The following is a 14,451-nucleotide window of genomic DNA, read 5'->3' as shown; positions in this document are numbered from 1 at the left end:
AACAATGAAAAGATAACCCCATCAAAATATGGGCAAAGGACTTGAACAGACATTTCTCCCATGAAGATATGCAAATGACCAACAAGCTTATGAAAACATTCAACATCTTTAGTCATTAGGAAAAGGCAAATCACATGGAGATATCACTTTGTACTCACTAGGATGGTTGGAATAAAAGCCAATTAAGTACTGGCAAAGATTTGGACAAATCAGAATGTTCACTGCTAGGAACATTCACTACTAGGAATGTTGCTGCTAGGAATGTAAAATGGTATAGCCACTATTGAAAACAGTTTGGCAGTTCTTCTAAAAGTTAAAAAAACAATTACCATATGATCCAATCCTAGGAAGATACCCAAAATAATTGAAAACAGGAACTCAGACAAATACTTGTACATGAATGTTCATAGCAGTACTATCCACAAAAGTTAAAAGGTAAAAATATCCCAAATGTCTATTAATGGATGAATGGATAAATAAAATGTAGTAAATGCATACACTGCAATATTATTCAGTCATAAAAAGGAATGAACTATTGATACATGCCACAACATGAACGAGATTGACAACATTACACTAAGTTAAAGAAGACAAAGGTCACATATTATATGATTCCACTTAATATGAAATACCCAGAAGAGAGAAATCCACAGAAAGCAGATTGGTATGAGGCCAGAGGCTGAGGGGTGGGAGGGAGAGACGGAGAGAGGATCTGACTGCTTTACGGGTATGAGGTTTTCTTTTGGGGCAATGAAAATATTTTGAAATATTACATTGGTGGTGGTTGCACAATGTTGTGAATGTACTAAATGTCAATGAACCGAACCCTTTAAAAGATGGTTAATTTTATGCTACATGAATTTCACCTCAATAATTAAAAAAAGAACATGATGATAATTTTTTCTACTAACCCGATGAATAATTCCAGCAGAGTGAAGGTGCTTGATTCCACACAGCATCTGATAGAGAAGGTAGGACATTCTTTCATGATCTAGTTCCATCTGAATCACTTGGCAAAGATTTGCATCCATGAGCTCCATGACTATGTAACTTCATGGGTGAGAAAAGATGACAGCTAAAGTGCACAGCAACAATCTAAGAATAATGTATGAATGTAAACTTTTAATTATCACACTTACACATCTTGAAATTCTTCTAGGGATTTCTGTGGTGTGAAAACATTCAAAAGGCCAATTATCTGTGGCAAAAGCAGAGAGACAAAAAAATTAGACACCACCGCTGCTTAATAATACTTTCATTTAGGAGCTGCAAATACATGGGTTAAAAAAAAATCTACCAATGGTATAAGAATATTAAAATCTTATGTTCTAAGCCCAAGTAATCTCTTCTATTTTACCTAATACAACTTTATGGCCAAGGATTGGGGGTAGGGAGAAAACCAGACCACACAGGATCTTTAGGGGAGTGAAAAATACTCTGCATGATACTATAATGGTAGATATTATGCCATTACACATTAGTCCAAATCCACAGAATGTACAATACAAAAGACAACCCTAATGTAAACTATGGACTCTGTGTAATAAGGACACATTACTGTAGGTTCACTGATTATAGTGAATGCACCAGTCTGGTGGGGGATATGAATAATGAGGGAGGCTATGCATGTGTGGGGGCAGAGAGTATATGGGAAATCTCTGTACCTTCCTCTCAATTTTGCCGTGAACCTAAAAATGCTCTTAAAATTGTACCAACACAAGAGCTCCACATATCCATTCCGTTTATGAATACTCAATTATCAAGGATGTATATTATACAATCATCTACATAATTTGTGAGCAAATTAAAAAAAATTTTTTTTAGCATTTAGTCATTTTTGAAAGAGAGAGAGAGCATGAGTAAGAGAGGACCAGAGAGAGAGGGAGACACAGAATCTGAAGCAGGCTCTAGGTTGGTGGAGCAGCTGCTTTGAGCTGTCAGCACAAAGCCCCACGTGGGGCTCGAACTCAGGAACCGCGAGATCATGACCTGAGCCGAAGTCGGACCAACTGAACCACCCAGGTGCCCCAATTTGTGAGCAAATTTTAAATACCTTCCATCAGCTCTTATCTAACTCCCCCATCGCCCTCAGTTTTTCATAATACTGAACTTTCCCAGTTTTCTTCATTCCCAGTCCATTCTCTGGTTCATCCACAGACATGCCCTCTTTCCCACCATTCTGTCTTTAATCCTTTTCTCCATCTGCACCCTTTCCCTGGGGGCAATATATGTCTTTTTCTCTAAACATCTCTATGTTGGCCAGTTTCCAAATATACATTAAAAGGCCCTGCTTAATTTAGAAGTCTCAAATACACATTGCCATGTCACATGAAAGTCTCACAAAGAATACAAAATAGAACTCATTAGCATTCCTACCCAAACCCTTTACTTTTCCAGAGTGCCTTCTCTTTTACAAAGGCAGCTCAGAGTAATTTTTGACTCCGTTTTCAGTATTTCCACCATAATAAATGTTGAAAAGAATACTATTCCATTCCACTGTCAGTCTGAACTTCAATCTCTTCTTTCCAATTCCCTGCGCTACCATACAGGTAAAGGATTCTGACATCTCATCTAGACTGTTCATGCTGTAAGTACTTCTAACATTAGGTTCCCTAACAATGGTTTTCTACAAATCCAGCTACCATTTTACTGCCTATCATATGGTGAAAGAAAGACCTGATCATATTACTCACCTCTTCAAAAACTTACTACCAGCAAAAAAATTTCCCAAACTCCCTTGCAGGAAGTATATTCAGAGACTTCCATGACAGAATATCAGCCCACTTTGTCTCCTGCTAAGCCCTCTATTAAACTTGATACTTTAGCCATACTAAATTAAACAATGATATATTTAAAAACTCTCAATGCCTTTAAAGATACTCTTCCCTGTACCTGTCATATTTACCTACTGAATTCTGTTCCTTTCAAAATTGATGTCTTTTGTAGAGTCTAACAACCTCTATCTAGTCCTTGATGGGTTGCTGAATATTCTCTTTACCTTGTTCCCACAATGTCTTATGTGTTAATATGGCATTTAACACACTGTAGTATAGACTCATTTTCATGACAGCCTCATCCCAATCACACCAGGATCCTTGTTGGAAAGAATTATTCCCTCTTACAGCCCTAGCACAGGGAGATAACTGACACACATTTTTAAAATGTTTATTGACAAATACACTTAGGAATGGGAATATTTTTCTAGACAAACTACATGAGGGAGGAATTTATGTCATTCATCTAAGTACGAAGCTTTGCTTATAAGAGGCATTCAAATATTTGTTCAGTGAATAAATTCAGAAACATAATTTTCAGATCAGAAAAGGTCTAACAAATCTGTTCAAGATAGGGAAAGTGATAATAAGAATGCATCTAGCTGCTCTAAATGAATGAATTCCTGGCTCCTAATTAGATGAACTGCACATCTACAGACTTGTAGAAATAGTAAAACTGTTCTTATCTGAGAAATCCTATAGTACAAGAGAAGTGTTAAAGATGAAAAGCATATAAAAACAAGAGATCAGTAGTTGCTTAGAGCTAAGGTGGATGGGAGAAAGGAACGTGACAGCTACACAATATGGAGATTCTTTCTGAGGTGATGAAAACGTTCTAGAACTGCCTGTAGTCATATACATCAGTGAATACACTAATAACCACTTAATTACACACATTAAATGAACTGTACAGCATGTGAATTGTATCTCAATAAAGGTGCTATAAAAGATTAAGGCAGACAGTGGCCCTTTTTTTTCCTTCAAAAAAGAACAGAAGGGAAATTATATCAATCATAGACTGGACAGCAAACAAAAGTCAAGTGTTGATTAAGTGGGTGATACAGAAGTATGTGAAAGAAGTAACACTTACTAGGAGCAGGTAAAAATTCCCCGAGAAACTGTACTTTCTTCTCTGAATAAAACAACGACAACAAAGAACAGCAGCAGGTCAGAAATGTGACCAAGTACTTATATGGAGATTTCAAAAATGCATTTTGAAAATGTCTCCAATCATAATACCCATGTGAATGAGATGAAGAATTCAGGAGAGATGGATAATTTTTTAGTTACACACACAATTTCTGCTATATAAACAAAGGTCACTAATGAAGTAATGCAGCTATTATGAAGGCATCCTGAGCAAAATTGATAAGTGAAGCCAGCAAGTGAAAAGTCATAACAAAAGAAAAAGCAACCCCCAACAGTCTGGGAACAGAAACCAGATTTCATGTGAAATTCTAGAGAGAAACAGAAAGTACTATATACTTAATCTCCAAAAGCAAAAAGTAAAAAGAAAGTGAACGGGGGGGGGGGGGGGGGGGGGGGGCACCTGGCTGGCTCTTGCAACTCTTGATTTCAAGGTTTTAATAAGTTCAAGTGCCATGTTGGGTATAGACAGTACTTAAAATTAAAATCTTTATAAAGAAAAAAAGAAAGTGAAAGGTGGGAAAGATGTGACCTATTAGCAGGCTTGTGACAAAGAATAACTTGCTAAGACAATGTGAACCAAATGGTGACCTGACTTCCAAACAGGATTACAATGTCCACAGTTAAGAGGAGACGACAAGCCTCAGTTCCTCTTGAAGGATTTGATCAGACATTAAGTACTGTGTGCTAGGTGACACACCAGTGTGTTCACAGATAAGTGACCAAGTGGACATACAAAAGCATCTATGGAAACAGTAACAAATGCACAGCGATATGAATGCACTTAGTACCACTGAACTGTATGTTTAAAACGGTTAAGATAGTTTTATACTATGTGTATTTTACCACAAAAAAAGAAGGGTGGGAAAAAACATGTTTAGACCAATGAAGAGATTAATCTGTGTAGAGCATGAACTGCTGAAAAGGCAAGACATTACAAAAACATCCATCCATCAGGAATGTAAAAATTCCATCATTCCTGGTTTCCCTATACATAGTGACCCTTGAACAACATAGGTTCAAACTAGGAGGGTTCACTTACACATGGATTTTTTTTCAATACAGTACAGTACTGCGTAAAAATTTTCCTTATGATTTTCATAACATTTCTTTTCTAGCTTACTTTAAGAATACAATACATGTAGGAGTGGCTGGGGGGCTCAGTCAGTTGATTGTCAGCCTCTTGGTTTCAGCTCAGGTCATGATCTCGTGGTTCACGAGTTTAAGCCCTGCATCAGGTTCCACACTAACAGTGCAGAGCCTGCTTGGGATTTTCTCTCTCTCTCCTCTCTCTCTCGCCCTGTGCCCCTCCCCAACTCGTGCTCTCTCTCAAAATTAAAAAAATAAAGGAATACAATACATGCGATGCACAAAATATGTGTTAATCGACTATTTATATTATTGGTAAGGTTTCCAGTCAATAGTAGGCTATTAGCAGTTAAGTTTGGGGTTGTTGAAAGTTATATGTACATCTCAACTACACAGAGGGTCAGCATCCTTAATGCCCACTTTGCTCAAGGGTCAACTGTATTTAGTTTTATATTCATTCTCTGAACAAATATGTTAGGAGCATCTACTCTACGTCAGTCAGCACTCTTCTAGGTGCCAAGGGTATTGCCTACGTGGATCTTGCCACCCCCAGCAGAGGGCTAACTATGTGAAACAAGCTTTCCATGCCCTCCATTTAGTCAATGGAACCATCTATTTTTGCAGTCGGCTGGCTCAGGAAATAGGGAGTTATTGGCCATGTCCCCAGTGCAAAACTAAGGCAATATCACCACCATCATTGCCACGAAACAGGCTACAAGAGGCATAAGCAGCTCCATCTGAGAGGGAAAGACCACCAGCAAAACCCAGACAAGCAATATGGCTGGCTCCCACCTAAACAAGAATGGTGACACAACTTCTTCGCTGTCACTGACGGACTTTAAACTGTATCTCTTTTTAAACGCTGTTCTTTTTCTCTGGGAGGCCCTTTTTCTTTAACAATCCAATTTTTACCCCATTTTTAAGAATTAGTCTAGGGTCACCCTTCCCCAAAGCATTCCCATTTCATGAAAGCTCACTGCAATCTTCTCTCCCCTGAAATCTCAGCACTTATTTTCCACCCACCATGATATGACAATCAAACCTCTACCGCTTTATCATATTCGGTATTTCACTCTCTGTTATTTGTCTTCAAAATAACACTGTAATAAGCTCCCCCAAATCAGGAGCCTCATCCTTCCCCGACAGTGACTAGTAACTCCAGTACACAGAAACTTGCACAGTTAGTTCTCAAAATGTGGTAAACTGTGTTATCTGCAATCAGAAAGCATGGAGCTTACTGTATTTTATAACCTCCTTTAGACAAATATACCACAAAACATCTCCAGTCAGATGCTTTTGGTTTAGTACTTCATAAAACCGTCCCTTGCATAACTTACTCCTAGTTTATTTCCTCTTGGCTTATAAAAATCATTCCATTAAAGTAATCATGAAAGTATGCTGAAAGTAAGTTTTACAAAGTGTTAACAATTCTCAAAATGAATGAAAGTTATATGCTTAAGTCTTTATAATCATTAGGAAAAAGAATTAGGAATGCTTTCCTAATTTCATTTAAGTATCTTTTGAAGTTTCTGCTAAACTGCTTCATAAAATCACTGACTATCTTCAACTTAAAGTCACCAGTGAGTACCAGCATCACTTAAAAAACCAGGAGTGGGGTAGGGAGAAATGATTTCTATTTTATATCCAATATTAAATAAAATAACTATTGTCAAAGTAAAATGGGAACAATTTCACCTCTGTGCTAAGGCTACAGTTTTCTGAAATGTCAGCCTGCCAGAAAACAAAAAGTAGAAGATGAGATCAAGTCTAAATCAAGTTCTTCTAAAACACCTACCTCTTTTAAAACTCCTTTTGAAAAATAAAAAACTACACAATCTAAATTTCATCAACTGTCTTTCTTTTGATATAATTTAATAAAATTGAGAAAATTTCACACTGCAGACATATATCCCTTTTAGATAATGTTTCAAACCGGAAGAGCATTTAAAGCACCTAATATTTTTAAAAGTTTTGTTGGTTATGTATTCATGAACAAATCTTGATTTCATCTATACTTACAACATTTTCTCAAATGTTCACTTACGTTTTTGTGATTAACACATTTCATTAGAACTAGCTCTCTGTAAGCCCGTTTAGCATGAGTCTGATTCTGAAAAGGCCGGCTCAGCTTCTTGATTGCAACATTTCTTTCAAGAATGGCATCATAAGCTGCACTGTAACAAGAAATTCAAAAACAACAACAAAGCTTTAAAATCTACAAAACTGAATTTATGAAACATTCATGTAGATTCCTTACTCTCTCCAAAGATAAATGCAACTGTATCAATTTCCAGTGTTTGATAGGCAACATGTTTCTTCTATACCTATTACAGCATATTCCAACAATGTATAGCATTGTTAACTGCTTCTTAAAACGCTAATGGATGCAAAGAGACAATGGACTGTGAAGGCAGAAACTGTACTTGTTAGTTGGGTGTCCTCCAAGATTTCCCTAGCATACAATGGGCACTCAATGCATAAATGTTTAATGAGTATTCAGGCCCAATACATAGCTTAAAGCCTGATGAATCCTTCACTTTGCACCTACACCAAGGGCAGACAGGATTAAAGAATACGTGTGGTCATAAATTCTACCCAAAATACTTTCTGAAGAATTCGACATAAGTAGATCACTTCCAACTTCTTTGGACACAACAAAATGAATACAGAAAGAGGAAGGAACACACATACAGAGCTATACAAAGGGTTATTTTACAATGTAAAAGTATTTAAAATTTGTTTTGGAGAAGGGAATTAAAAAATCAAGCCTATAGATATGAATGCTAGATTTCAGGACATTAGAAGATGCTTCATAACTGTTACTGAAACACATAATTCTGTGACATACAGCAACACCATACTCATTACTCTTCATATCTTTACCATATGATACTGACTAAACATCATGTTTTACAAATGACAGACCAGAGACAGTAAAGCACAAATAAGGTAAATTATCTTAAAATTATAGAATGTTATGATTGAAAGAAACTTTTAAAAGCAAAGCGGAGACCAAAAGACTAAGACATAAGGTTATGCTTTTCATACTGGACTACCTAACATACTTGAAGACTTCTGTTTATATATTTGGAAAGTTAGCACACTACTGACTAAAATTATTCTCTCATCCAACCTCACTGTATCAAATGTACTGAAAAAATATGTATTAAGAAATGAGCACTTTGGCATAAATGGACGCATCTATACATAATATATAGGACATAACTTATTTCCTATATATGTACATATGCATACACATAGCAAAACAGACATAAATATTATACTCTTTAGTTAGAAAATACCATATTTGTGTATATGTTCTCCCCAAATTAAAAAACAACACCCACAACATAAGGGGTCATTAAAGATGATTAAAAGTTTTGACTGTTTCAGATGAAGTATGTTTTACTTTTAACCATTAAATTCATTCCTATTAATTTTTTGTGTTAAATCAAAGTAACATTTTAAACTATAGAGGTTCAAAAGTATCTGAGTAGGTTGTACTATTTTGTATCCAAGGAAGTTAGATTTCTAATTGTTGATACTTAAATGTGTACAAATTAGAGATCAATCCAGATCCCAATGAATCTTACCATCTATCACTGGGGTCCAAAATAATGCCTTAAAAAAATTAATTTCTTCAGTTGACAGTGATAGTAAACACACACAGTGAGTTTAAAAACTTTTTAGCTTAATATTTGTCTATTTCATAATAATCTTTTCTGAAAGAATAAGCAAAATATTTGAAGACACTTATTCCTTAGGATAAAACAGAGGCTGGTTAAGATGGCTTGAGGTCCCTTCCAAAGGAGTTTTTTTGTTTTTTTGTTTTTTTAATTCTGGTACACAAATTTCAAAATGTACTTACCTGAGGATAAGTGAAGGTACAGAAAAAACATTTATATATATACTTTTATATATATGCTCATGTATTACATATATATGTGTGTGTATGTATATATACATGTATGTATGTATGTATATAAATACTATATTCCTCACAATAATGTAAATCAGGTGAGAAAACAGGCTTAGCAATATTAATTTGCCATGAATCACAAAGTTAGTACATCATAAAGCTAGAATCTGAACCATAAGCTGGCTTTCAGAATCCTTTTATACCGCATTATTTTCTTTACAATGAATTTGTGGTTGGTTAAATGTGGTTGGTTAAAATGACAACCAGCCAGCCAATACTACTTTTTAAAGTTACCCAAAATACTAAAAATGAAAAAAAAGTTACCCAAATTCTGTAATTTTTCGTATTATAACTTATTTCGAGAGTACAAAAAAGAGAATAAATGCTACTGTTCCTATTACAGAAATGTGAGAGATTTTAGCATTTTACCACAATTGCTCTGAATTTTTAAAAAATTCACAGATAAAGTCCCCTTTCTTTGTCTCTATTTTTGGAAATAGACATTATTCTGAAGAATTTGGTGTTATTAATGTTTTTATAGCTTTCTACATACATATACATCCATAAATATATGGTACTATTTTGTATATTTTCAACTATATATAAATGGTATTATAAGGTATATGTATCCCGCATCTTCCTTTTAAACTCAACAACACTACAACTCTGAAACTGTCTTTGTTGAAACACAGCTCCAGTTCATCCTAAATATTGTATAGTATTTTACTGTATGAATATATCACAATTTCTTATTCTCATGGATAGACTCACTGCTATTAACAATTTTTGCTATTATAAACAGTGCTGCAAAGAAAAGTCTCTTTAGGTACATGTGCAAGTGGTTTTCTGGAACCTGGGGGAGACCTGCAGGGTCATAAACACTTATGATTTTTAATAGATTCTGAGACAAATCTGGTCAAGAAAAGGTAATAAAGATATAATTACACTAGAGCGAGGCTAAGAATTCCCCAAAGCACTAGATTATGCTAACTTAGTGATCTAAAATCATTAGCAGAACTGTCCCAAAAAGTATTCTACACTTCAGTTTATTAAGAATTATGTTGATCTATAAAGCCTACGCCCACTGCAGAAATTAGCTTGTAAATCAGTTTTAAAGATACATATGAGTTTTTGAAACATACAGTGAAAAATGAGCTCACTTCATTCCCCAGTATAAAATAAGATTTCTGAAATTCCAGAGTTTCATTGTAGTGTGAAAATGATGATTAAGTGAAGCTTCTTATTAAAGTAGCTATGGGAATAGATGTATACATGGAATTAACAAGCATGCCACTTATTCTTTCCTGATATAGATTATTTGTCTTTACATGGCTTATGACCACATATTTAATCATAATTTATACTTAAAGATGACAGTGCTGATTTATAAAGTTGTGTTTAATGAATAATAAAGAACATCAACCCAGAACAAAATTATTACCATGTTATAGCTTTAATTTAAATAACAGTTTTATTTTAACTTTTTTGAAGCAAGTTACATATTTACCAAGGTATCTATATTACAAAAGGAGAAAAGATAGCAGTTAATGATTCTCTGCCTAATTTTTGGAAGTAAAACTTACCATACTATTCCTTGAGCTCCTGAGCCTATAGGTTTTAAATTCTGATATCGTTTCAAAACTGTAAATGTAGAATCTCCAATCTCTACACTATAAAAATTGCTGTCACGCTTGCTTCTGCTCATGATGGCAAACAATTAATTTAATGGCTTCATCCAAATATTCACCAAGAAGCTGCAAAATGGAACAAAATGTGATGTTAACAAAATGAATGTATTTAATCTTAAAATTTGAGTCTTCATTCTATTCACTGATAGTAACACAGACTGCTACAGCACGGTAAAAGAGCTACTCCATTAAAATACATTAAAACACAAATAGAAAGAAAAAATACCTCAGAACTTGGTTAGCATCTGCCATACTTAAGGAGAGGATTGATAGTTAAAAACAAAACAAAGCTTTTACAAGGGTAAACAATTTCTTCACTGTAAGTCACTAGTATTAATATGCATACATGTCTTAACTTATTGGAAAACTGTAAAAACATTTTAACAAAACCAAATAATTATAACTAAACATGCTTTTAAGGTCACTTCCATAGTTTAAAATTTAAAACCAGTCATTTTATGTATTTATTATAGATTACTGAAAACTTAATTTTTGTAAGAAATTGATACTATCATAATTTGCAAACTCATTTAATGTGACATGGAAGAAACAACCAACTGGCAGGCAAGTAAGCTGGTTAGCATGTATCACCCCTACCTAACAAACACAGTACAGTGCTGTCACCATGCCCCTGACCCCCAACAGCAACACCCAGGGTGTAATGCATATGTTGTTAGAATGGTTGAAAGGATGAGAAGAAGGGTAGAAACTATACAATAAAATAAAAAGATAACAAAGTGAAAAATGAGAAAATATATAGAGAAAAGCATTTAGTATATTAGGATATGAAATAAAGCAATATACTGTTCTGAATTGTGGGGCCTCAGAAGCATAACCTAAGTTCTGACCACAGTTCTTTGCCACATGCCTGATTATAAGCCAAGGAAGTCTTCTTCTACTTGTTTGGGCTGTATTTATTGACATACCTATTACTCATTCTAGACAGAAGTGGCCTATTGCAAAATGCATGCAAGACAGCTCCAACCTACTCCCCACATCCCACAATAAGACTAGAAACCAGTTAAGTCTAAAGAATTACTGTTTGTGTGTGTGGTTGCAAGGCAACGCCTATAAAAACAAAAATAAAAACAAAATCCTGATTAGACTTACAATGCAAAGAATCAATTTAACAAACACTAAGAATTACTAAGTGTCTAACCTGCGCCAGGCACTGTATTGCGCCCTAGAGCCAGACTATGCAGAAGCTCATGAACTGGATTCTAACAGTTTAATTCCCAGAGTAGGACAGAAACCACTGAACAGCTCCCTGGCTGCTACCTGGAGATTACACTCCAAGAGGAGGCGGAGCAAGAGTTGTAAAACTAGTTGCAAAACTAGTAAGCTATTGTACCAATCCAGATAAGAGAGAAAATTGAAATTAATGAGAATTCTTAGATGTGATGGCGTTAAGAATAAACAGAAACTAAACAAAAATGTCCAAATGGTGTAAGCTTTAAAAAAGAAGGTAAATAAATTGAGAGCAATTGAAAAGTCGGATCAATGATTTGGATAAATTAAAGAGGGGCCAGAGAAACACTTCCAAAATTAGTAACTAAAACTAGTCATGTAATGCTCCAGAGAGAAGTGTCTGAAATGACAAGTGTCATCAATCTACCTAAGTGGAACCAGAGGCTTAAAGGAAAAAGTTTGCTCATGATTTAAACACTTAGATATACCCGTAGGCTGATCAAATATAGGTATTGGTTACCCAGACCAATTTCTTAACTTAACCTGAATTCCTTCTTGTCTACTGGAGTAGGGAAATAGAAAGAGAAGTGAAAAGAGGAAAAGGAAGCATTGGGTGTCAGCGCCCTCATCAAATATTCTACACATTTATCCTGGAAACTAGGTCGGCCCAGGGCCTGGAGACAGTAATAATGCTCTCTGGTAATTTGCACATATGGCCAGAGACTGAGCACAGAGCCTCCTTAATGGCAAGGAAAGGCTTCTCTTTATTCTCAGAACAGAATGGCCCAGGAGCAGGAGTGCCCATGGTATGCACGCAGAAGTCTAGACTAACCTGTGGCAGCAGCTGAGCAATGATAGCTACAACACCCCAGAACAGAGCAGGGATAGCAGGCAGAGTACCCAAGGTTAAGTAGGCAGACCCAGCCAGTAGTACCCTCTGTAGAAGCCACAGCTGCCACTCCTACAAAAAGGAAATAGAAAACTCTACTCACTTACATTATCAGCTGTACAATATTTACCGGCACGCCTGAGTAAAAATCTATGTTGGGTACCAAAACACAATAGTATTCAGCATCTGGCCATCCACAGAACTTGCAGTTAAGACAGATAAGGAGACCTTACATTGCTTAGAATCTGCTGGTGTATCACTATGGTTGTGATAAGAGCAGTGAAGGGAAAGGACAGGATGCTGATAGAAGCAAGCCTGCTAGTCTGGGCTCAAGAAAAAATTCCCTTTATGCTGTGATGTCTGAGCAGGATCTGAACACAGATTATGAGTTAACCAGACACGGAAATAAGGGAGTTTTCTAGGCAGAACAATCTATGCTGCATCCCTTTTTACAACCCAATAGTATTCCATTGTGTGGATATACCATTTGGACATTTGCATTGTTGCCAGTCTGGAGGTTATTACAAATAACGCTAGTATAAACATTCACACTCCCCCTGCCATTCATCTTGGGTAAATACCTAGGAATGGGGTTTTTGACTCTTACGTTTAATTTTATAAGAAATTGCCAAACTGTTTTCCAAAGTGGCCATACCATTTTTCATTCCTACCAGCAAAGTAAGTAAAAGTAAGCAAAAGTAAGCAAAGTAACCTTCTTGTGATTGCCAATTTCTTGTGATTTTACATTTTACTAGCGGGTGCACAGTGGTAGTTCACTGTGGCTTACATTTGCATTTCCTAATAATTAACGATGCTGAACATTTTTTCATGGGCTTATATGCTACATCTTTTTTTTGTGAAGTAGCTAATTAATTCTTTTGCCCATTTAAAAATATGATTGTTTTGGTACTTATTTATATATTCTGGATATACATCCTTTATCAGATGTGCAAGCATTTTTTCCCAGTCTGTGGCTTGCCTTTCTATTTTAACAGTGTCTTTTTCTTAAAACTGTTTACCGTGAAATAATTTTAAACCAACACAGATGTTACAAAAATAGTACAGAGTTCCTGGCAATGCTTCACCCAGCTTCACTCAAATGAGAGCATTTGACATAACCATAGTACAATTATCAAAAATTGGTATTTGATAGAGAAAGTTTACATTGGTACATACTATTAGCCAACAAGGAAACAGACATTGTTCAGATTTTACTTGTTTTTATATGCACTTTGTGTGTGTGTGTACAGTTCTATGTAGATTTATCACATACACCTATTAGGGTAATCTCTATCACAATCAGAATACAGAAGTGTTTCATCTCACCAAAGAAAATCCTTCATGTTATCCCTGTATATAATCACACTTTCTTGCCAACCCTACCCCTGGCAGTTTGATCTGTTTCCACCACTATCATTTTTTTTTCATTTAAATAATGTTATATAAATGGAATCACATAATATGTAATCCTTTATATATATTACAGTTCCCAATATATAGGCCTTGCAAAATTTTGTTCAGTTTCTCCTTAAGTATTAATATTCTGGGTGCTATTGTAAATGTTTTCATGTTAATTAATTTTTAAATTTTCAATTGTTCATTGGTAGCACATAGAAATACAATTTTCTGTATAATAACTTTGTACAAAGCTCATTTATTAGTCTTAGTAGCCTTTTTTGTGGATTCTTTGAGATGTCCTACATACACAGTTCCATTTCTTCATTTCCAACTTGGATGCCTCTGACTTCCTTTTCTTGC

General features: G+C 35.3%; 1 protein-coding gene across 6 annotated transcripts in view; it reads right to left on the bottom strand.

The window, feature by feature from the left end:
• The window catches only part of MAPK8 (mitogen-activated protein kinase 8), a 97,211-nt gene that overhangs the window by 29,546 nt on the left and 53,214 nt on the right, over nucleotides 1-14,451 (bottom strand). For 5 of the 6 annotated variants that reach the window (XM_027062515.2, XM_027062513.2, XM_027062512.2 and 2 more), the window contains 4 exons: nucleotides 10,512-10,682; nucleotides 7,054-7,183; nucleotides 1,140-1,198; nucleotides 912-1,050 (listed from right to left, as the gene is read on the bottom strand). In XM_027062515.2, the coding sequence (XP_026918316.1) occupies nucleotides 912-1,050; nucleotides 1,140-1,198; nucleotides 7,054-7,183; nucleotides 10,512-10,633 (450 nt within the window). In that variant the 5' untranslated portion in view covers nucleotides 10,634-10,682. Of the gene's footprint in view, nucleotides 1-911; nucleotides 1,051-1,139; nucleotides 1,199-7,053; nucleotides 7,184-10,511; nucleotides 10,683-12,636; nucleotides 12,766-14,451 lie in introns of those variants that run through there. The other variant, XM_053206803.1, reaches the window with a different exon arrangement.

Source organism: Acinonyx jubatus, chromosome D2 (genome assembly GCF_027475565.1).
Source record: "Acinonyx jubatus isolate Ajub_Pintada_27869175 chromosome D2, VMU_Ajub_asm_v1.0, whole genome shotgun sequence".
Taxonomy (NCBI): domain Eukaryota; kingdom Metazoa; phylum Chordata; class Mammalia; order Carnivora; family Felidae; genus Acinonyx; species Acinonyx jubatus.
The sequence above is the reverse complement of the archived record's forward strand: the minus strand, read 5'-3'. Positions and strand labels throughout refer to the sequence as shown.